The sequence below is a fragment of the Stegostoma tigrinum genome, chromosome 18, assembly GCF_030684315.1.
Source record: "Stegostoma tigrinum isolate sSteTig4 chromosome 18, sSteTig4.hap1, whole genome shotgun sequence".
Taxonomy (NCBI): domain Eukaryota; kingdom Metazoa; phylum Chordata; class Chondrichthyes; order Orectolobiformes; family Stegostomatidae; genus Stegostoma; species Stegostoma tigrinum.
The window spans coordinates 44478007-44500291 of NC_081371.1; the positions used below are offsets into that span (position 1 = coordinate 44478007).

Genomic DNA, 22285 nt, shown 5'->3' on the forward strand with positions numbered 1-22285 from the left:
CTAGTGCAGCCTCATTTGGAATATTGCGTGCAGTTCTGGTTGTCCCATTACAGGAAGGATGTGGAAGCATTGGAAAAGGTGCAGACGAGATTTACCAGGATGTTGCCTGGTTTGGAGCGCAGGCCCTATGAAGAAAGTCTGAGGGACTTGGATCTGTTCTCTTGGAGAGAAGGAGGCCAGGAGGGGATTTAATAGAGACATACAAGATGATCAGAGGATGAGATAGGGTGGACAGTGAGAGTCTTTTCCCAAGGATGATGATGTCAGCTTGTACAAGGGGGCATAGCTACAAATTGAGGGGCGATGGATATAAGACAGATGTCAGAGGCAGGTTCTTTACTCAGAGAATGGTAAGGGCATGGAACACCCTGCCTGCCAATGTAGTTAAATTAGGGGCATTTAAACAGTCCTTGGATAAGCATATGGATAATGATGGGATAGTGTAGGGGGAGGTGCTTAGATTAGTTGACAAGCCGGCGCCACATCGAGGGCCGAAGGGCCTGTTCTGCGCTGTATTGTTCTATGTTCTATGTTCTATGACAAGCACCATAAAAGAGTCTTTAGTAAAGCTGCATGTTTTTGGTAAGAACACAAGCATTGTATGTCGGTTAACCACTCTATCTCCTTTCTTTTATAATACAATTACCCAAGACTCTGTCCACTGTTTTTAGAAGATGATATGTAGATATTAATACATAATATATGCATTCATTTTAGTATTAATATGAACATATTAGTTCATAATCATTATTGCTCAATTCTACTTTTCTGGAAACAAAAATAGAAATTGCTAGAAAATCTCAGTAGGTCTGGCAGTGTCTCTGTAGACAATCAGAGTTAATGTTTCAGGTCCAGTGACCCTTACTCAGAACGTTTTTGGAGTGTGTCTTAAACTGGCATTTTAACAGTACCTTTCATGATTTCCAAATGGCTCAATGCTGAACTTTAAAGAAGTGTGGAACCAATAAATGAAAGTGAAGCCCAGCAAATGAATGAAATTACCAGATAGTCCACTTTTGTATTGTTGATTTCTGGGGAAAATGTGGACTGCAACAATTCCCCTGTTCTTCTTCAAATAGGGCCATGGGATCTGTTACATCGACCTGAAAGGGGCTTTGGTTCAGATGAAATCCTGGCCCAGGCCTCATGCTAAGGCTTGCAGACTGTTCAAACCAACAATGTTATGACTTGGGGGTACGTATGCTGACAGAGAAGTTCTTAAGAAATATCAGACTTGTTCTTCTGTCTTCCATTGTTGGAAATAATTCATAAAAGACATTTTGTACACTCAGAAACCACCAAGCTTAAAGTTGCAACTCTAGCAGTAGCTACATTTGGCTTCAGCCTGCTTTAGTATGTGATGCAATAGGAAAAGAATACAGTAAAAGGTCAACAATAACAAAACAGCTGTAATTTATTGTGAGTATTTATTTTAACATGTTCTTATTTCTATTCTGAGGTGGAAATTCCAGCAGCCAAACTATTTACAGCTAAATGTTTACATACATTATGTACAGTCCAAAAGTGAATTTGTGATGATGCATTTCTATTCAGTATGGCACTTCAGAAATGCACAGAAAATATTACACTCAACTCAAAGGGTTAAATTAATGTTTCCGTTCTTCCTGGTAAAATAATACACAATATCTAGTATGGATACAAAATCGGTATTGTCCTTATAACAAATAAATACACTTTTTTTTATTTTCATAAATGTACATATATTTTATAGACATCTGGATTTTTAAAAAAATCAGGAGTTACAAATGTTTTTGATTCTTTAATGTCTAAGACACTTTTTTTTCTTGTTATTAGGGTTGGATTTTGTAACAGCATTGAACTTTTTTTTAGGAATATGTATTAATTATTATTTTAAAACAATTTCTAATACACATTTATTGCAATAATCTTGTGTATATCCATTGCAGAACTACTTAAATTTAGTTTTTGAAAAGTGCAGATCTCTTTACTAACGATATGAACCTCATAATTAATCATAATATACATAATTTATGCAAATACAGGAATGAATACATAGTCTATTCTGTGATTTATATGGGTTATTAATATTAAGCAGGAATCTTTCATGACCCAGGAATGTAAAAAAAATTGAAGTAATAGCTTCAATAATTAAGCAGAGATGAATTTGCAATGTCGTCATAACAAAGCGCCAGAATTAAACTCCAGATTTACATCCGCTATCCTAGTTGATCATTAAAATTGATGATTGAGCAGAATAATGTTTGGCACATTAACCCGTTAAAACACCAACGGAAGTTCAGGTATGTCCCTTTTAACAACCGGTTATCAGATATTTTTAATGTAACATGTTTTCAGGAGTCTGTTGAATCATACGTGCCCGTGAACCACACTTTAACTGACTGTTCTACACTGTGGCATCAGGTAATTTGAGTTTGAAGGTGGAACTAGTGGGGAAAGGTGAAATGAGATTCTCATTACACATGATACACGTAAGGCTTACAGGTAAAGTTTATCCCTTATTGATCCATGTAGTCTGGATTTTTTTGTCTATGGGCATGGTCTGAAGAATTGTAATTATCATCTAAATCAATAAATTGTTGAATATATAGACAAAGCATTAAAAATTAATGAGATGCGTTATTCACAACAAATTTAAACTGAAGATGTTGAACAGAAGTGCTGCTGTGAGATGCCTGATTCAGCAAATCTATTGCAGTCTTTACATTTGAAACTAAATTTACTCAGGACCTAAGGGAGATTGTATAATATTTGAATGGAGTTTAAGGGTCTGGTACAATGTGCCTTTTCCATGCTGTAAAATCTCTCCAGGTCTATATATTATTGGGAAAAGGCAATCCTGGTCGTCGTGTCACCAGCATTCAAAATGATCTGTGAAATGCACTGCATGAAGGAAGCTCTTCACTATTTCAAGAACTGTGCATTATGTTTTGAGGCTATAGTGCATTTGCTGATAAAGTTTTCAAACTTCTCATTTATTAACTTGGGTTTCAAACAAAATATGTAATTATGAGGCTTTTATTGGTTGAATCATTGCAGTGGTTGATTGACAACATGGCATCTGGAGAACTTCCTGGAGTAATGATGGAAGTGGTTACTCTGATCTTCTGGACTGTAAAGGTTTTTCACATAATTTGATGTCTCTGCCATAGGTTAAATGTTTCAGTGGGAAAGGGAGGGTCATGCATAAATATGTGCCGTTAAAAAAATGTGTTTAGAACTATCTGAAGCAAACCAGTTTAACCTGGAGTGAAGTTCCCTTTCTAGGTCCTTTTGTCTTGACAATTAAATGATGGTGACCGAAAATGACTACTGTCAAGTTTCCATCATCTGGTAAGTTAGTGGTTTGAAAGTATTGTTCACGGAGTCACAGCATGTAACATTTCTGCTTCCTGGGCATGTCACCAATTCTTGAGTGGAATCGCAAGACTGTTTCTCTGCATCTTCTGAAATTATTGAGGCCAAACTTCTCTGCTTTGATTTCCTCCATAATTGACCATGCTTCCTCAGAAATCCAAGATCATCTTTGAAATGTGGGTTAAAAAGAATGTAGATCAAGGGATTGAGGCATCCTGGCAATGGAAGAATCACTAGGAGTATTGACTTGATTACATCTGGACTAATAACTGTGAGATTCAACAAGGAAGAAAATGACAGGAAAGCCACAGGGCAATACAGAATACAATTAGTGAATAGTAGCCAGGCAACATGTTTAACCATTGAGCAGTCCCATAGGCTGTGTAGGTCTCCCTTTTCCAAACGGCAGTAAAGCTTTGTGTAGGTTATTGTCATTACAAGGAAGCAAAGAGAATTCAGCAAAACTAAAGCGACAAGAAAGCCTAAAGTTGATGGTTCCCCGAAGGGTAAAGGAAAACAGAGCGGAGAAATCCCGTAATCTCCAATGTTGAACAGTGGCAGCATTGCTATTACAGATGCCAGAATCGCACTGAAGGTAGCTGCAATCTTGACACTGGCCAGAGATTTTCCAGGTTTTATATCACATTTTGCACATAGACTGCGTTCAACTGCTGCAACTGTAAGTAAGAAAATGGACATCTCTGAAGCAAAAACGGCCAGAAAGCCTGCAACTTGACAGCCAACTCCATTCTCCCACCATGCTCCGTACTTTGCAAATCTGCCTAATGTCCACAGATCCACAATTGCCAAAATGCCACTGTAACCCCCTATCAGAGCATTCACAAGTGACATGAGGCCTATTAAAAGTTTTGGTGGGGCAATAAATGCCGGCGATCCAAAAACTGTTGTGGCGACTAAACCATTGCAGACAAGAGACAGCAAAACAATGCACCAGACGCCAAGGCGTATCATCCAACTACCAAACAGGTGATCACACGGCTTGAAGGGTCCTACAATTAAAAAGAACATAATTAATTCATACTAACATGTTATTATTTCCACACCTGACTGTGAAAATCAATTTGATGGGGGTTATTTTGACTTGGTGCGATAAGGTAAAGCTGGCGATATTGAAATTACCAGACTGTATAAACACTCACCTAATTGAAATCAATGAAAATAATATTTGGGAAACTACCCATTTTACATTCAGGCACAAACCCAAAACTACCTGAAATGAAATTTAGTTGCAAATTATCGCTAAAGGGGAATTCATTCCGGAAATTATAAATGTTCAACATTTTAATTATCGTACAAGTCAATTTTGTATTTGAATAGAATCAATACAAAATATGAAACATTTTTTAAAAGCCATAAATCGTTTTTACTTTATCCAAGTGCTTTATAACCTGGGGTATACCAAGTCAGATTAGAATGTAAAGTGTTTTTATACATTCATCAATGCATATAACACCAAAGCAGGCCATTTGGTTCATCATGTCCATGCTGGCCAACAAAGATCCAACCTCGTTAATCCCATTTTCTAGTTTTTGACCATATCCCTGGAGGCTATGAACACACAATTAAATATCTAAACACTGTTTGAACATTGAGAGTTTCTTACTCGGAGTTCCAGACACCCACCACACTGTGGATGGAAAACAAATCTTCTTTTAGCCTTCTACCTTCAATTTATTCATTAAGTAAAACATCAGCTGGTATTTATAATATGATTTCCCTGAAAAGCCTCCCAAAAGGCATTTCACAGGTATGTTAAGTAAATTAGGCACTGAGTACTTAAAGAGCGATTACAGCCATAAGATTGGTCAAAGTGTTGTAAGGAGCATATTAAGAAAGAAAGAGGTACCGAGTCAGAGGGTTCGGGAAGGGGATGTCAAAGCTTGGTGCCCATGCACCTGAAAACATAGCCATCAACTATGAAGCAACTCAAACCAGAGAACCAGATATTTCAGGGTTATTAGGCTAGTGAAAATCACAGGAATAGAGAAGAGTGAGGTTACACAGCAATTTAAAACAGTCAGCCAACACAGCAACGGTGGAAAGTATTTCTTACAGGATATAGGCAACGGAGTTTTGGATGATCTTGAGTTCACTGATGCAATAAGGGGGGTCACGCAGGAGTATCTTAGTCAGGGTAACAAAGAATTAACGTGAGGCAAAGTCAAAGAAAGGTGATGTTAGGAAGATGAGAATAAGGAATCTTACTGAATATGTGGTTGCAAGTTCATCTCAGAGCCTATATAAAACTGAGGTGGTTGAACAGGCTGAAACAAAAAAAAAATAGAAATTGCTGGAGAAACTCAGCAGATCTGTCAGCTTCTCTGGAGAGAAAACGGAGTTAACATTTCAGATCCAGTGGCTTTTCTTCAGAGCATTCTGAGGAAGGGTCACCCAACATGAAACGGAACTCCGATTTTTTTTCTTCACAGATGCTGCCAGACCTGCTGAGTTTTTTTTTTAGCAACTTCTGTTTTTGTTCCTGATTTACAGCATCCGCAGGTCTTTTGGTTTTTAACAGTGGGGAAGTATTGCACAAGAATGGTATTTGACAAAACAGATTGATCACTCTCTGTGTGAAGAATTTCCTTCTCCTTGAATTGTTTAATGGATATAGCATTGCTGGCTGGCCAGCATTTATTGTCCATCTCTGATTGCCCTTGAGAAGGTAGTGATGAGCTGTGTTTTTGAACTGCTGCAGCTCAGTCTCAGATGGCTCTTAAGAGGAGAGTTCCAGGATTTTGACTCAGTAACAATGAAGGAATGGCAACATGTTTCCAAATCAGGGTGGCGAGCTGTTTTGGAGGGGATCTCGCAGGTGGTAGTGTTGTCATGTGACTGCTTCCTTGTCATTCAAGATGTTAACGGTTACAGGTGTGGAAACTGCAGCTGGAGAGAGGTTATGGTGAGTTGCCTGAGCGCATCCTGTAGATGCTGTACGCTGCGCTCACTGACCATTGGTGGTGAAGGGAGTGAATAGTGAAGATGGTGGATGGGATGCCAGCCAAGTGGGTTGCTTTGTCCTTGATGCTGTGGAGTTTTTTATGCAGCTGCACCAATCCAGGCAAGTGGACAGCATTCCATCACTACTCTGACTTGTGCCTTGCAGATGGTAGCTGGGCATGATGGAGCTTTGACACAGGTTTTCTAGCCTCTGATTTATAATTATTATTGAACATTCCCACTTCTGACCTTGTGATAGAGAGAAACATAAAATATAGGAAGAGGCCATTCGGCCCTTTGAGCCTGCTCTGCCATTCATCATGATTGTGGCTGATTGTCCAACTCCATACCTTAATCCTACTTTCTCCCCACATTTGATCCCATTCACCCCAAGTGCTATATCTAGCTGTCACTTGAATAGAGTCAATGTTTTGGCATCAACTTACTGTGGTAATGAATTCCAGAGACTCTCAACTCTCTGGGTGAAGAAATGTCTCCTCATCTCCATCCTAAACGATCTACCCTGAATCCTCAGACTGTGACCCTTGGTTCCAGACACACCCACCATCGGAAACATCCTCCCTGCATCTACCTTGTCTAGTCCTGTTAGAATTTTATAAGCATCTATAGGATGCCCCCTCATTCGTCTGATCTCCAGTGAAAATAATCCCCACCTAGTCAATCTCTCCCGATACATCAGTCCTGTCATTCCCAGAATCAGCCTGGTAAACCTTCGCTACACTCTCTCAAGAATAAGAGCATCCTTCCTCAGAAAAAGAGACCAAAACTACACACAGTATTCAGGGTGTGGCCTCACCAAGGCCCTGTATAACTGCAACAACACATCCCTGCCCCTGTACTCAAAACCTCTCACAATGAAGGTCAACATAACATTTGCCTTCTTTACTGTCAGCAACTGGTACACAAGGATATCCAGTCCCACTGCACACTCCCCTCTTCCAATTTACACCCATTCAGATAGGAATCTCCTTCTTATTCTTGCTTCTAAAGTGAATAACCTTATATTTATCCAAATTATACTGCATCTGGCTTTGATTTGTCCACTCACCCAAACTGCGCAACTCAGGATCTCTGCATCCTCATTACTGTTTACCCTTCTCCCCAACTTGGTATCATCTGCAAACTTTGAGATGATACACTTTGTTCCCTCATCCAAATCATTAATATTGTGAATAGCTGGGGTCCCAGCACTAATCCCTATGACACCCCACCAGTTACTGCCTACCAATTTGAAACGGACCCACCAATTCCTATTATTTGTTTCTTCTCTACCAACCAATTTTCTATCCATCTCAATACACCTCCTGCAATTCCATGCACTTTAATCTTGCACAATAATCTCTTATTTAGGATTTTTTCAAATGCTTTCTGAAAGTCCAAGTATACCACATTAACTAGTTCCGCCTTATCAACTCTACTAGTTACATTTTCATAGAAATCCAACAGAACTGTTAAGTATGATTTCCCTTTAAAAATCCATGCTGACTCTGTCCGATCCTGCCACTGCTTTCTAAATGCTCTAATACAAAGTCCTTGATAATGGATTTGAGAATTTTCCCCATTACCAATGTCAGGCTTACTGGTCTATAGTTCCCTGTTTTCTCTCTACCCTCTTTTTTTGAATAATGGAGTGACATTAGACACCTCCAATCTGCAGGGCTGTCCCAGAGTCTATAGAATCCTGGAAGATGACCACTAATGCATCCGTTATTTCTACAGCCATTTCCTTAAGTACACTGGGATATAGATTATCAGGCCCTGGGGATTTATCCACCTTCAATTCCATCAATGTTCCCAACACCATTTCTCTACTAATATTGATATCCCACAGTTCTTCACTATTCACTCCCTTCACCACCAATGGTCAGTGAGCGCAGCGTACAGCATCTACAGGATGCGCTCAGGCAACTCACCATAACCTCTCTCCAGCTACAGTTTCCACACCTGTAACCGTTAACATCTTGAATGACAAGGAAGCAGTCACATGACAACACTACCACCTGCGAGTTCCCCTCCAAACAGCTCGCCACCCTGATTTGGAAACATATTGCCATTCCTTCATTGTTACTGAGTCAAAATCCTGGAACTCTCCTCTTAACAGCCATCTGAGACTGAGCTGCAGCAGTTCAAAAACACAGCTCATTCTTACTAAATCTTGCATTCTCCAATATTTCTGGTATCTGATTTGGGTCCTCTTCTGTGAAGACAGAGCCAAAGTATGCATTCAATTGCTTAGTCATTTTTTTTGTCCCCTATTATACATTCCTCCATTTCTATCTCTATGGAACCTGTTTGTCTTCACCAATCTCTTTCTCTTGACATACCTATAGTAACTCTTTGTGTCAGTCTTTATGTTCTCTGCAAGCTTACTTTCCTATTGTATTTTCCCCTTCCTAATCAATCCCTTGGTACTTCTTTATTGAATTCTAAACTGCTCCCAATCCTAAGGCATATTATTTCTCTTGGCCAATCTATATGCTTCTTCCTTGGATCAGGTACTATTTATAATTTCCTTTGTAAGCCATGGATTGGCCCTCTGACCTATTTTGCTTTCGTGCGAGACAGGAATAAACAATTATTGCAGTTCCCCCACCCGTTCCTTGAATGTTTGCCATTGCCTATCCACTGTCACCCCTTTAAGTAACTCTCCCTAATCTATCAAGGCCAACTCACACTTCATAGTTTCCTTTATTATGGTTCAACACTCTAGTCTCCATATCAACGACCTCACTCTTCATCTTGATAAAAAATTCCATGTTATGGCCACTCATCCCCATGGGGTCTCACACAGCTAGGTTGGCAATGATTCCCTTCTCATTACACAGTATCCAGTCTAAGATGGCCTGCTCTCCAGCACATATTGGTCAACAACACTATCCATATGCAATCCAGGAATTCCTCCTCTGGCATTGCGGCTAATTTGATTAAAATCACCCATGATCACCAATATTCCCTTATCAGATTCATCTCTACTTTCCTGCTTAATGCCATTCCCAACGCCACCACTGCAGTTTGAGGCTGTATATATAACTCCCACTTATGCTTTTTTGCCCCTTTTGGTATTTCTCAAGTTTCCCCAACAAGACTCCACATTGTCAGAGCTAATATCCTTTCTCATTACAATGTTAATATCTCTTTAACCAGCAATGCCACTCCGTCACCTTTTCCTTTGTGCCTGTCCTTCCTAAATACTGAATACCCGGGTCTTTGATAAAGTAGCTGAGGTCACTGAGCCAAGGCCTGTTCCCAAGGAAATCCTACAGCGATGTCCCAGGACTGAGATAAATAATATCTGACAACCACAACCAACTTTCTTTGTGCTAGGACCAACTCCAGTTATTAATGGGTGTTTCCCCCGAGGTTGCTATTGATGCCAGTTCTGCCAGGTATCCTTGATACAATGTGCCAACTGCAATCACCTTCCCCTCACCTCTGTAGTTCAGCTCTTTAGTTTGCACTTGGGTTGTAATGAGGTCAAGCGAAACACAAACTGAGTGTCAATGAGCAGGTTATTGCTGAGTTGGTAGCACTGAAAAGCTCATTTCATCACTTTGCTGATTGAGAATAGACAGATTGGGTGGTAATCAGTCAGGTGGATTTGTCCAGTGTTTAGTTTTCAGGATAAATCTGGGGTGGTTAACATTGGTTCTAAATCTGCCAATTATTAATTTGAAGATTTTGATATCAAATGTATTGGTACAAGTGAACCTTTGCTCAACGTTCAGTCTCTAAACTCTGATGCTGAGTTTCATATCATTGTTGTTGTTGGAATCACTTAGCCAAACACAGACTGGGGATTAACCCTAGTTATTTCTGGGCTTTGGGATCAGCTGCTTGTCGAATCAATATGGAGGCCAAGACCTGAGGTTTCTTTTTCAAAAAACAGAACATGATTACAAAATTATTATTTAATGCTTTCAATTTACCTGGAGTTGGAGCACATTGGATAGAATGATGGATCTTAGGAACTTCTTCAAAGTCTGTTAGCAAATCGTCAGGGTCCTGATCGTCTGCATATTACATATAACTTAGTAGTCATCATGCTTAGTATAAATTTTGCCTTGCATGCACAAACATTCTGTTACTGGCCTTCTTTCACAAACAGGCAATGCATCTGAACCATATAAATAACTTCACGCATCTTTCTTATATTAAGTTAGGTTTTGCCCATCAGTGTCTACAACTATACATTGCTACTGTGATTGCCATTATGTTTTCTAGAGGGTGCATCATCAGAAATGAAAAGGTCTTGTGGCATAGTGGGTAGTGTCCCTACCTCCAAACTAGAATCTATTCATTCCAAGTCCCACTACAGGACTTCATGTCAAGGAAGATGCATTCATAACATCATTCCAGCGTACTCCACTGGCAGGCCGTAATGAGTGGAAGAGATTCCCGGGCAGCCATGTGATGGAAAGAAATTCAAGACTCTATCTTCATAATCCATTGCTTATTGGCAATAGTGTTCAGCAACTTGGATCCCTTGAAAGGATTAGTTGGCTCAGTTGACTGGGTAACTGTGGATGAGACTGGCGCCATCAGCAAAGGGCTCAAATACCACTCAAGCTGGGACAGATTTGGGACCTGTCTCCTTCCCCTGCCCATGGTGGAGGCTGGTGGGTTGGGTCTGCCATTGGGCAGAGGGCACAATTAAGAAAATGATAAATCAGTAAGATTACTTGTCTCAATACTTCGTACATTTTATTAATTCTTTCGTGGGATGTGGGTATCACTGGCCAGGCCTGCATTTATTGCCCATCCATAATTACCCAGAGGGCAGTTAGGTGTCTGTGGGATTGGAGTCACATGCAAGCCAGACCAGGTGAGGACGGCAGTTTTCTTCCCTAAAGGACATTAGTGAACCGGATGGGTTTTTTCCAATAATTGACAATGTCTTTTTCATGTTTGCCATTAGAATCCTAATTCCAGATTTTAAAAATTGAATTCAAGTTCCACCATCTGACCTGGCAGGATTCAAACCCAGATCATCAGAACATTACTAGAGTCTCTGGATTAATGGTCCAGTGACAATACCATTAAGCCACTGCCTTCCCCCAGAACTTAGAATATAATGGGATCTGTGATACAGCAGTGGTGTCACTACCTCTCAAATAGGAGAGTGGGATTCAAGTCGTGCCTGACGTGCATGATATCATATCCAAATAGACTGAATACAAATATTTGTAGTGAAATAACACGATATCAATCATTAAGTGCCCCGAGATAATTGGAAATTTAGAGCGATATGCTTTCTGTTTTCCTGTAAGAATAGTTATAATAGATTTTGGAGCTGAATTTCAGAGGTTTAGCTCATTCAATAGTGGGTAGAATAAATGATGACCATTTCCCCATTACCTTGCCCAGACAGCATTCCAGCATCTTGTTTGTGAGCTTCCTCCTCACTGCTGTTCTCAACTTTCTCCCACTGATTTGTAAGTTTGTAGGAATTTTCACAAGAGCCATATGAACAACATTGGTAAGCATAGGGCATTTCTAACACCCTGTGAATTTAAACATTAAACCAATAGAACATTAAAAATGCAGGAACGACAATTTCTAAAAGAAATACAACAGATGTCTTGTTTTATTTAATGTGAAATCAGTACATTGTGGGGTGTTATTACACGTTCAAATAAAAGGAAAGTTCTGCATCTGTTTGAGATCAGTCAAAAATACAAAGTGCTGAAAAGACTCAGCAGGCTTGGCAGAAACAGTGAAGACAGAGACAGAGGGTAGATTCTTTTAGGGGTCCGAGCAATGTGAGCTAAGGGGGGATGAGTTAAAACCAGGTGAGAAGTCTGGCTCATCTCAATGGCAGGAGCAATCCGCTTCACTTTTTAGGCTTTACACAAGTGGTATGTGAGTTTCTCACATGGCAGCAGTGAGTTGTCTATTCAGGGGGATTTATTGTTTGTTAAATGCCTTGTTGACAGCACAACTTGTCTCATTAATATTCACTCAGATAGTAAGAACTGCTGGTGCTGGAGTCAGAGATAATGCAGTGGAGCTGGAGGAACACAGCAAGCCAGGCAGCAGCATTTTCCTGAAGAAGGGTTCCAACACAAAATGTCAGCTTTCCTGCTCCTCTGATACTGCCTGGCCTGCAGTGTTCCTCCAGCTCCACTCTGCGTTATCTCATTAATATTAGTATGTTAATACATATTAACATTATTAACATTAATATTCACTTTTCTTCCTTACCAAATTCGCCAAACCAGCTGAATGTCAAGAAAACTAGTCAGGAAAACCAGAGCAGCCACTTAGTAGACAAAGTTCAATGTGGTGGGTTTCTACGTGGGGAAGATGGGAGGAGATGGGCTGTGGGGGTAGTGTGAGGTTAAAGGGGACATGAAGGCTTTGGGAAATGCCTGGTGATCAGGCAGGGCCTGGTACTGCTGGTATCCAGCACGATCTTCATTCCCTGCCATTACTTTGTTCTCTGGAACCTCAACCCTACTAACTGGAAAATGCTAGAATGGTTATGTTAGGTAGGGTAGAGGTCAGCCTGGATGTTAGGACATTGTAGCAACAAACAGATGACGCAACAGTATGCAAAGCGTAACTTCATTTACCATGCAATTATTTTGCCCATTTGCTAGGCTGCATTGTGAGAGTGTTTAGTGGTCAGATAGCGGGTAAAGGTGATTTGCACCATGTCATCAGTGCTCACAAACTGAATTTCTGCATTAAAATAATGTGGAAGTGAGCAGCACTTACATTACAAATTGCCAGAGCCGACTGAAGGGGAACCACTGTTCACTGAACTTGCAGGAATCCTGTCTGAGCCACACAACATCACTTCTGCATCTGCCATGAAAGTGTTACAATGGTCCATACTGACTGCAGTGAGGAGTTAGGCATTTGATGTCAGTCTGGGTTAGGAAGGGTGTCAAAACACATCCAGGACACCTTTCCCTATGGCACTGGGGATTCACACCGATGGCATAGCAAGGTGATGCATGTGCTGAGCAGCAGGTGGATGGATGATAGTAACATGTCCCTCATTATCTAGGTAAAGCCTATCTAACTGTGTGGAGAACTGTGCTCAGCTCTCATCTGTAGCGTATGCCACGCTCTGAGACCTTAGAATTTATTTTGCTCCTTTTGTTCCCATTTTAAATTCTTTCCACTGAGAGTGATGGGTGGTAGGATGTTGGTTGCTGTGGCTAATTCTCTAAGAAGGTGAAGACTGATATGGGTGGACTGGGGCAATGGCAAACCTGGAGGAGCAGCAGCAGCAGAATGCCACAGAGGATAAGGAGCACAATGCTTAGGGAGAGGTCACTGTTGCAGGGCCCCCGAAGGATGCACGTGAGGCTCAGTGTTTACCAGCAATTACTCCAGTTCCTGGGCATGAGTGAGGTTTAGCACATACCGAGGTTGCGTTTGTCCTGGGGCACCGTGACAGAAGAGTGCCGGATGCTGGATCAGGACCTAAGGCTGCAGGAGTGGGAAGACAACCTCTTCCAGTTGCTGTGCAGATCACCGCAGTGGGGAACTTGTGTGTGACCGGCTCCTTCCGGGAGTAACCTGTATGGGATCTCTTAGTCATGTACCCACAAATACATTCCAGGCAGTGAGCAAAACTGCCTGTACAAGGTCACATCAGTTTATATAATTTCCCCTGAGACAAGGTTAGGGCTGCAGCCCAAACTGTATGATTCAGGAACATAGCTGGCTTTCAGGTGCCATTGACTGTGCGTACGTGGCAATGAGAGGAACAGATCACAATGCCGCAGAACATCAGAAAGTGGTTTCATTAGATTTCTGGAAGTGTGTGCCCACTGCCGTGTCTCCTACATTTTGGCACATTTTCACGTGTCTGGTGCGTTTAAGGGTCCAGGGTCCTGACAAGGTTGCTCACTGGGGGACAAGGAATACCGACAGTGACCATAGCTCATGGCAGCATTGGAGAACCCTCTGACAGATGCTCAGCGCAGGTTTAATGTTACCCATTCTGCAGCCAGGGCTATGGTTGAACAGACAAAGGAGTTGTTGAACATATAGCTCCACTGCTTAGACCATTCTGGGAGGGGGGAGCTCCAGTGTAGTCTGGACAGAGTGTGTCACACCATCCCAGTGTGCAATGCCCTGCACAAATGGAGTAGGCAACAGGACAATGTGCTGGATGCTGAGGAGCTGGAAGGACAGGAACGGTCCTGCCCTTCTGATGGGACTGAGAAGACGAAAGCTGAGTTTGACCATGACAGAGCACCATTTTATTGGGCACCGCAAGCTGGACAGAACCTGATTAACACTTGGCAGATTAGAATTAGGAGTAGCACACAGTTGGGGGCTGTAAAATAATCAGATCACATGATGCCCTAAAATCTGTCTTGCACGGTGAACTTCAACCTATTTTGGTTTCATTTGTATTTCCTTTAGCTGTCTGTGATGAAAAGCTCATGTTTGGATTTGTCCCATTTGAATTTTGTCTGTACGCGACATTCTCCTATAAGACAACAACAAGCTGTGTGCAAACAGGTGGGCATTGGGATCAGGCAAGTGCTGACTTGGAGTATTCAGACAGATAATAGTTTTGGACAGGTACAGTGTGTGGTGTGGTGCTTAGGTTGTGACTAGGGTAAGAGAATGGTGTTGTATGTGTGATGGAGTGCCAGCTGTGTGGAGAGTGGCTTTGAGGCTGCTGTGCCAATATGCTGCTGGTGAAGGGCAACACTGGACTGCCAATGCTTGTCCAGATGCACAGTATCTGTTCATAGATGGCATGTGCACAAAGGATGCCAGTGTTTTGATGGATGCCCGTTGAGTAGCAATGAGCTCTGGGAATGATATGGTAAGATGGAGCCAGAATCAAACCTGAGAGACAGCATAAGAATGGGTTTGGTAATTAATGTGATAGGTTTGGTAAGATAGGGCAAAATAACTCATTAGGTCTTGCAGAAACACACCCTACAAAAATCTTGATGCAACTCCGACTGGGCCAAAAATGTGTAAGATTCAATCCTGAAGCGTCATATTGGACTCGAAACGTTAACTCCATTTTGTTTCCTCAGATGTTATCAGCTCTGTTGAGTCTCACCAGCACTTTCTCTTATAACAGATGGTTCTCTTTATATCTCGCATATTAGTCAAATAAAACCTACCAGCTGGTCAATTCTTGGAATGAGTCATAATCTCTTGGTTACTTTGTTAATGAATTTCTCATAAAGCAGAAACAAGGTGTTTATATTACCTCAAGTTCCGCAGGCTTTCTATAGGTAACAAATCCTGGAGAGCTTGATTGCCAGTTATTTTGAGATGTGTTAATCCACTTAGTCCAGATACAGGAAGAGATGACAGAAGATTGAAGGTCAGGTCACTGTATGGAATGATTATTTGTATATGAATGAATTATAAACTACTTATTAAATTTTGGGAGTAACATTTGGTTTGATGTAATTCCAGAGTTTACTATACTTGACATAGTTGAGGAAATAAAAATGCAAAGGAAATGTCAAGTAGCCTGAATCTGTCAGCAATAAAATCTGCAGTGATAGTAACGTGTGAGTGATTCTCCACATAGTCTGGCCAGGGTGGAGGGCAGGGGTAAATGTTATGTTTCCAAAGTTAACATTGCGTATGGCTGTGTGGGCTTCCCTAAATTGGTTCTTTTTCTTTCAGTTTCTTGAATCCTGCCAACTGAAATGATTTACAGAACTTATCCAATGAATTCTGGAGATCGACGGATAATGTACAGACTGGGGGTGGGAGGGAATACGGCCAGCTGCATTGAGCTCACCGTATCCTCTGGAAACAGTCTGGATGCAGCTACAAGAGTAGATGGGTGACAAAGGAAACTTGTTTAAAATGCTAGTCTCCGTGCGTGGGAGTTTGTCCAGTGGTAAAATAATCCTGAACTTTAGCCTTTAACCTTCAAACTTCCTGTGTTTCATTTCCTGTGCTTATCCATGCCGAGACAGACCATCTCCCATTACTTCTCTCCTCCCCCCCACAACATGGCCACCAATCCATGACACCCAATTCAATCCCATTGCCTTTTATTATCTCCATGCCAACTTAATACAACCTTAGGCCCCAATCCAGTCTCTGTCTTTACACCTTCCATACCAACACTTCCAATATCCAAGGTGGACAGTCCTTAGGATCCATGCTGAGATGAAATTAAGTTGCAATAATCGGCTGCAAACTTCACTATATACTGAAAGTCAATTCTAATTGATAACATTATAATCTCTGCAAATACTTAACCCCTTTATAAAAACAAGCACTTATAATCATTGCCCCACGTCAAAGACAGCAAATGTCACCAGCACCATTTGTAGTGGTCAATCAAACTATGATAGATTTTAGAAGCAGCAAGGCAGCACCAATTCTCACATCACAGACAGTGAAATTGCCAGCAATGCCTTTTTTTCCAACTACAGGCAGGATTTTCTTCTCCCAAATTTAAAGGGCTTGGGATTTAAATGACTTGACACATTAATGTCAACTGTTAACAATTATAAAGGGGTAGCTGACCTCTTCAGAAGGACGCCTTCTCTTTCCAAAGACCCTGCTGGGTTTAGACTTTTTCTAGCAATACTTTTATTCTTTTAAATTTATTTAAATTTAAATTTAAATTCTTTTAAATTTATCACACTTAAAATTTGATCAAATTTTGGCATGACATGGTGGGTTTTAATTTCTTTTCAGCCATGATTTCAATATGGTGGACTTTGAATCCCTTTTATAATAGTCTCCCAAGCCTTTAACATCACTTTAAAAGGAGACTTTAAATTCCAAATATTTTTATTCTCAAATCAGATTTTCCACAGACCTCAGCAGGTTTATAAATAATAGAGACGATTATAAAAGGGATTCAAAGTCCACCATATTGAAATCATGGCTGAAAAGAAATTAAGACCCACCATGTCATAGTAAAATTTGATCAAATTTTAGGTGTGATAAATTTAAAAGAATTTAACTTTAAATTTAAATAAATTTAAAAGAATAAAAATATTGCTAGAAAAAGTCTAAACCCAGCAGAGTCTTTGGAAAGAGAAGGCGTCCTTCTGAAGAGGTCAGCTACCCCTTTATAATTGTTAACAGTTGACATTAATGTGTCAAGTCATTTAAATCCCAAATTTTAAAATCATTTTAAAAGCGCGTGCACCCTTGAACGGTGGAGGGACAAAGTATGCACTGCTTCTGTTTCCTCAGCTTCATGCCATACCTACTCCCAGTCAAGAAGCCTAACCCTATCGCAGGGCAGCATGATGGCACAGTGGTTAGCACGACTGTGTCGCAGTGCCAGGGACGTGGATTTGATCCCACCCTTGGGTGACAGCATTTGCGCATTCTCCTGGTGTCTGTGCGAGTTTCCTCCAGCTATTCCGGTTTCCTCCCATAGTCCAAAGACGTGCAGGTTGGATGGATTAGCCATGCTAAATCTCCCACAACGTGCGGGGAAGCACAGGCTAGGTGGATTAGTCATGGGAAATGAAGGGTTACAGGAAGAATGGTGGTGGGGGATTAATTTTCAGAGGGTAGGCTTGACGGGCTGACTGGCCTCTTTTTATACTGCAGGGACTCTATGAAGAATGGTGGGTGCTGGGTTCCAGGGCAAAACTTCTCGCAGTGGAGGTCTGGCACCATTTTGGCCGATGCACAATACAATTCTCTCTTGGCCTTGGTTTTAGGTGGGTCTGTGAAGTACAAAAATCTTTGCTCAATAGGAGGTGACAGTGGAAATTCTGGTGTGAACTGCCCAGGAATTTGAAGCCATGGTTGAAAAATTGTTCAGCGAAGTAGTTGAATTTCTGAATCACTCTCTGGCGAACAAGGCTTTCTGCCAAAATTAAGGACTCATTAAATTCTTCCTTGTAAACCTGCTGAGGTCTGTGGAAAATCTGATTTGAGAATAAAGACAGCGGGAGTCAGTTCCTGGGTCATGGCTTTGGAATTTAAAGTTTCCTTTTAAAGTGATGTTAAAGGCTTGGGAGACTATTATAAATGGGATTCAAAGTCCACCATATTGAAATCATGGCTGAAAAGAAATTAAAACCCACCATGTCATGCTAAAATTTGATCAAATTTTAGGTGTGATAAATTTAAAAAATAGGGTCATAGTTTAATTAAAATGTAACAATCCCATTGGTTGAAAACCACCTCATTTACAATACTACATTAGTGAAGGACAAAAGTATATTCATTGTGCATCTTAAAATAGCTCCAAATTATATATTTTTCATAAAATATATCGAACTTAGAGACTTACAGTTTGATTAAAGACGGTGAGGAAATAAATGATTCTTGATGTATAAATTCAATTTTGTTCCAACCAAGGTCACTATAGGGATAGATACATGAAAATTATTAATAAGGCACTGCCACCTGAATGAATTTATACAGACATCTGACATAAATTTAGAGTGAGCTCAGTATGGAAATTATTGGTATAATTTCCAATCTGTTTTATACTGGAGACAAATTATACCACATTGCACTTTCATTGGGAAATTAATACACCCCCGTTGCACACATAAGAAAATTTCCCATTGGTGTCACTTTTACTTCTGAAGACATACCAAAATGCAAAGTGTTAACTGTTTCTCTCTCCATACATGTTGTCAGACCTGCTGAGTTTCTCTAGCCTTCTGTATGTTTGTTTCAGATTTCCAGCTTCCTCAGTATTTTGCTTTTAAGCCTTAGAATCAGAAGGTTGTGGATTCAGGGTCTACTCTACAGTTTCAACATATGAAGAGATTCTTCAGTTCTGTTAGACTGCTGCAGTGTCATGGTTGATGTCTTTCAAAGAAAACATTAGACTAAAACGCTGTCTGTCTGCTTTGATGGTTCACAAGGACATCAACGATTCCAGTTTGGTTCTGGTAACAGGTGTTAACAGACAAATAAGTGGTTGAACTGGCTACCGTTCATTTGTAGGAAGATAGCCCTATCGCCCCATAGCAAACCTCCACCTCTGGCCCATCCTATCTCTGGGACAATGATCCTGGGGTGGGATGAGGCTGAGGTACTGACATGCCAGTTGTTGGCTAAAAATCCTGCCGCTATGATCCCATCAGGTGTTATTGTTGGGCAAGATCGCAGGTAGAAATTTGGCTTGTTACATTATATTTTGTTTTGTTTCTACTTAATCAAGCATTCTTTCACTGAAAGACAAGCACACATTGCTGCAGATTTGATTTTAATGATAAGAGTAGTTTATTCTGCAAAAAAAAGGAAGATAGATTAAAGCTGTTTACTTAGAATCTGAAAGATTCTGAAACACATGGTAAAATACAATCCCATCTATTCCAACACTATCACTTCACTGTACTCACACACCAGACAGATTCCCCTTGTCAATCGTAACTTTTGGTTTGACATAACTGTTTCTTTCAATTCCCTATCTTGACAGTTTGACAGCCTCTTCTCAGATTGTTCTGACAACTGAGCTTAAAGTTTCTTAGCTTCAAAGATGCCTGCTAAGGTTCTGACCAAACACTTCTGGTCTGGAACATTCCAATCAAAACCCTTATATTGAAGTAACCTATTTATTAATGATTCTGAAAGATCTCCTTTCTTTAGGAGGAACTGTCCCATATATGCAACTTTAACCAGGATTTCTGCAAACTGAAAATAAAAGCTTTTCAAGCTATGTGCTTTTCCCTAGCATCGACTTAAAAAAAATGAATTCTTCATTCTGCTAAATTGAAAGTAAACTAATGCTTTATAATACTTACCCTGTCCTATCATAAAATTCTCCCAATGCCAGCACCTTACATGACACTATGCCTGTCCCTGTTGTGGTCTAAAAATCCTCCCTCTGGTTAGAACAATGTTAGGAGTATTTGTCTCTCTTTATTGTTGCATTGGCTGCTTTAGTAACTGGCAACATTATCTAATGCCACTGTAGCCTTTCTGGATTAGTGTCACCAGAACTGTGTAATCCTCTACCTCCGAATTCTCAGTATACAAGAGAAAGGTGAAGAATAAAATAAGGGGAAGAAAGTGGTTTTCCTTTATGTTAAAAAAAATGTTATTTTGATCTTGATAAGTACTGACAACTCTCTGCATATACAGTTAACTGATATTCCACAACGAGAGTCAGCAAGCCATCTAAGTGACATCGATCACAAATGAGAGCAATCCTATTATTAGACAATGTCCACTCCTATAAATTTTCAAGTAGGGGACACGTAATGGGGATCAAAGTTAATCAAATCTCCAATACAAGATTATAATCTGATGTCCCTAATGATCTCTGGCTGATAATTATTTCAAAAAGCATGATGTTCACAAGTTGCAGCTGACTAAAGCTCAGATTTTGAAAAAAATAAGAGATCTGGCCTGGTCTACCAGCAGTAGTGAAAAAGCAAGTGGAAAATGATCAGTGATACTACTACCCCACCCATCGAACAACTATCTGCCTTTCCACTGAGCCCTGGCAAATGCTTTCTTACTGTTGGCACTCTAAGATGATGTAAAATCAGAAACATATTGATGGTAAGCTATATCACTACAGGCAGATGGAAAATAATGTTCGTGCTTTCACTGCTACCAACACTCCCATTTCTGCCAACAAACAATTGTGACTATTGCCAGCTACATAACTCATTCTTGACAGTAATAGGTGGGGTTGTCTTGGCCCTGTGCATATATTGTTCAGGACATGGTTTATGTTAACACACACAAAAAGCCATTAAAATTAAATGTTGAAAATCTGTCTTTTAATTGATGTGGTTTTATTTTATAATGTATATAGTTAAAATGAAAACACAAGGAACAATTTAATGCACTTGGATATTGTAGCTATGTATTTTTATTGCTTGATAGGCTTTCCTGCACATGAATAAATTTGTATGGAGCAGTTTTTCATTGGATAGCTTTCGTTAGAAAACCTTGAATGTCTTAATTATTGTACCCAATGAAATGGATTGTTTTAGCTGAACTACCTGGGTAGAAAAATATTCTGAACACAATTGTTTTATTATTTTACCCACATGGTGCTGGGAATGTCTCACCCAGACAAGTATAAATCTGGAGAAAGTTCCAAATATTTAATTTCCATCTGCTCACTAATTGAATATATTTACAACTTTTTTTATAAAAAGAAGTGTAATTACTCTTCCAGCTATAAGAAATATTCACAGGGTTGCAATCTTTTGGTGAAACACTGCTTCTGGCAGGATCTCACAAAACAACAATGAACCCTTGCATGTTTTTTGCATTAACCTCTGGACCATTTAATTGGAAATAGAACAATTTTAAATAGATTGTTTCTGTAAACAGCTTTTTCTTCTCCCAGAGCACCCACCCTTGTTACTTTTTCTTAACTAAAGTTGTTCTTAATGTTCTTGCTCGTTACAGAGGGCATTGACTACGACTGATCTTGTGCCTCACCAAAGGGCATTACATGAGAGTGGAACAATCTGATGTGACCTTTCCTTTTCTACCCAATGCTTCCACATGCAGGGTGAATAGAGAATCGGATTTCAGCCCAAATGTGATGTAAGATCGGAATAAAGAAATATGGACTTGAAATCAGTATTTCTCAATTCAATGCCACCTTTCATATTTTGCTGCATTGTTGTATTTTTGTATATCTAAAAGCAAAGCAGAAATGACACTAGTTTGTAAGCGTGCAATAGGTTTTATTTTACTAGAGTTTTGGAGTATCTCTGCAATTACAAAACATCTGCATTCATGCACACCGCAGTCTAGCCTCCAACAATTTCTGTTTCCCTCACTCTGATTTCACACCCAGGCTTAACCAATCAAACACAACGCTCAAGGATCAGTTACCAGACTTTCCTCATGAAAGACAGAACAATGGGGCAGCATGGTGGCTCGCACTGCTGCCTTACAGCACCAGGGACCTGGGTTTGATTCAAGCCTCGGGTGACTGTCTGCGTGGACTTCGCACATTCTGCATGGGTTTCCTCCAGGTGCTGTGGTTTTCTCCAGGTGCTCCAGTTTCCTCCCACAGTCCAAAGCTGTA

At 40.3% G+C, this 22285-nt stretch overlaps 1 protein-coding gene across 3 annotated transcripts in view; it reads right to left on the reverse strand.

The window, feature by feature from the left end:
* Positions 1–1408: 1408 nt before the first annotated feature.
* Positions 1409–22285, reverse strand: part of LOC125461091 (leucine-rich repeat-containing G-protein coupled receptor 5-like) — a 203574-nt gene continuing 182697 nt past the window's right edge. For all 3 annotated transcript variants that reach the window (XM_059652484.1, XM_048549466.2, XM_059652485.1), the window contains exons 14-18: positions 18560–18631; positions 15536–15661; positions 11695–11840; positions 10266–10349; positions 1409–4367 (exon numbers count right to left, since the gene is read on the reverse strand). In XM_059652484.1, the coding sequence (XP_059508467.1) occupies positions 3316–4367; positions 10266–10349; positions 11695–11840; positions 15536–15661; positions 18560–18631 (1480 nt within the window). In that variant the 3' untranslated portion in view covers positions 1409–3315. The remainder of the gene's footprint in view (positions 4368–10265; positions 10350–11694; positions 11841–15535; positions 15662–18559; positions 18632–22285) is intronic.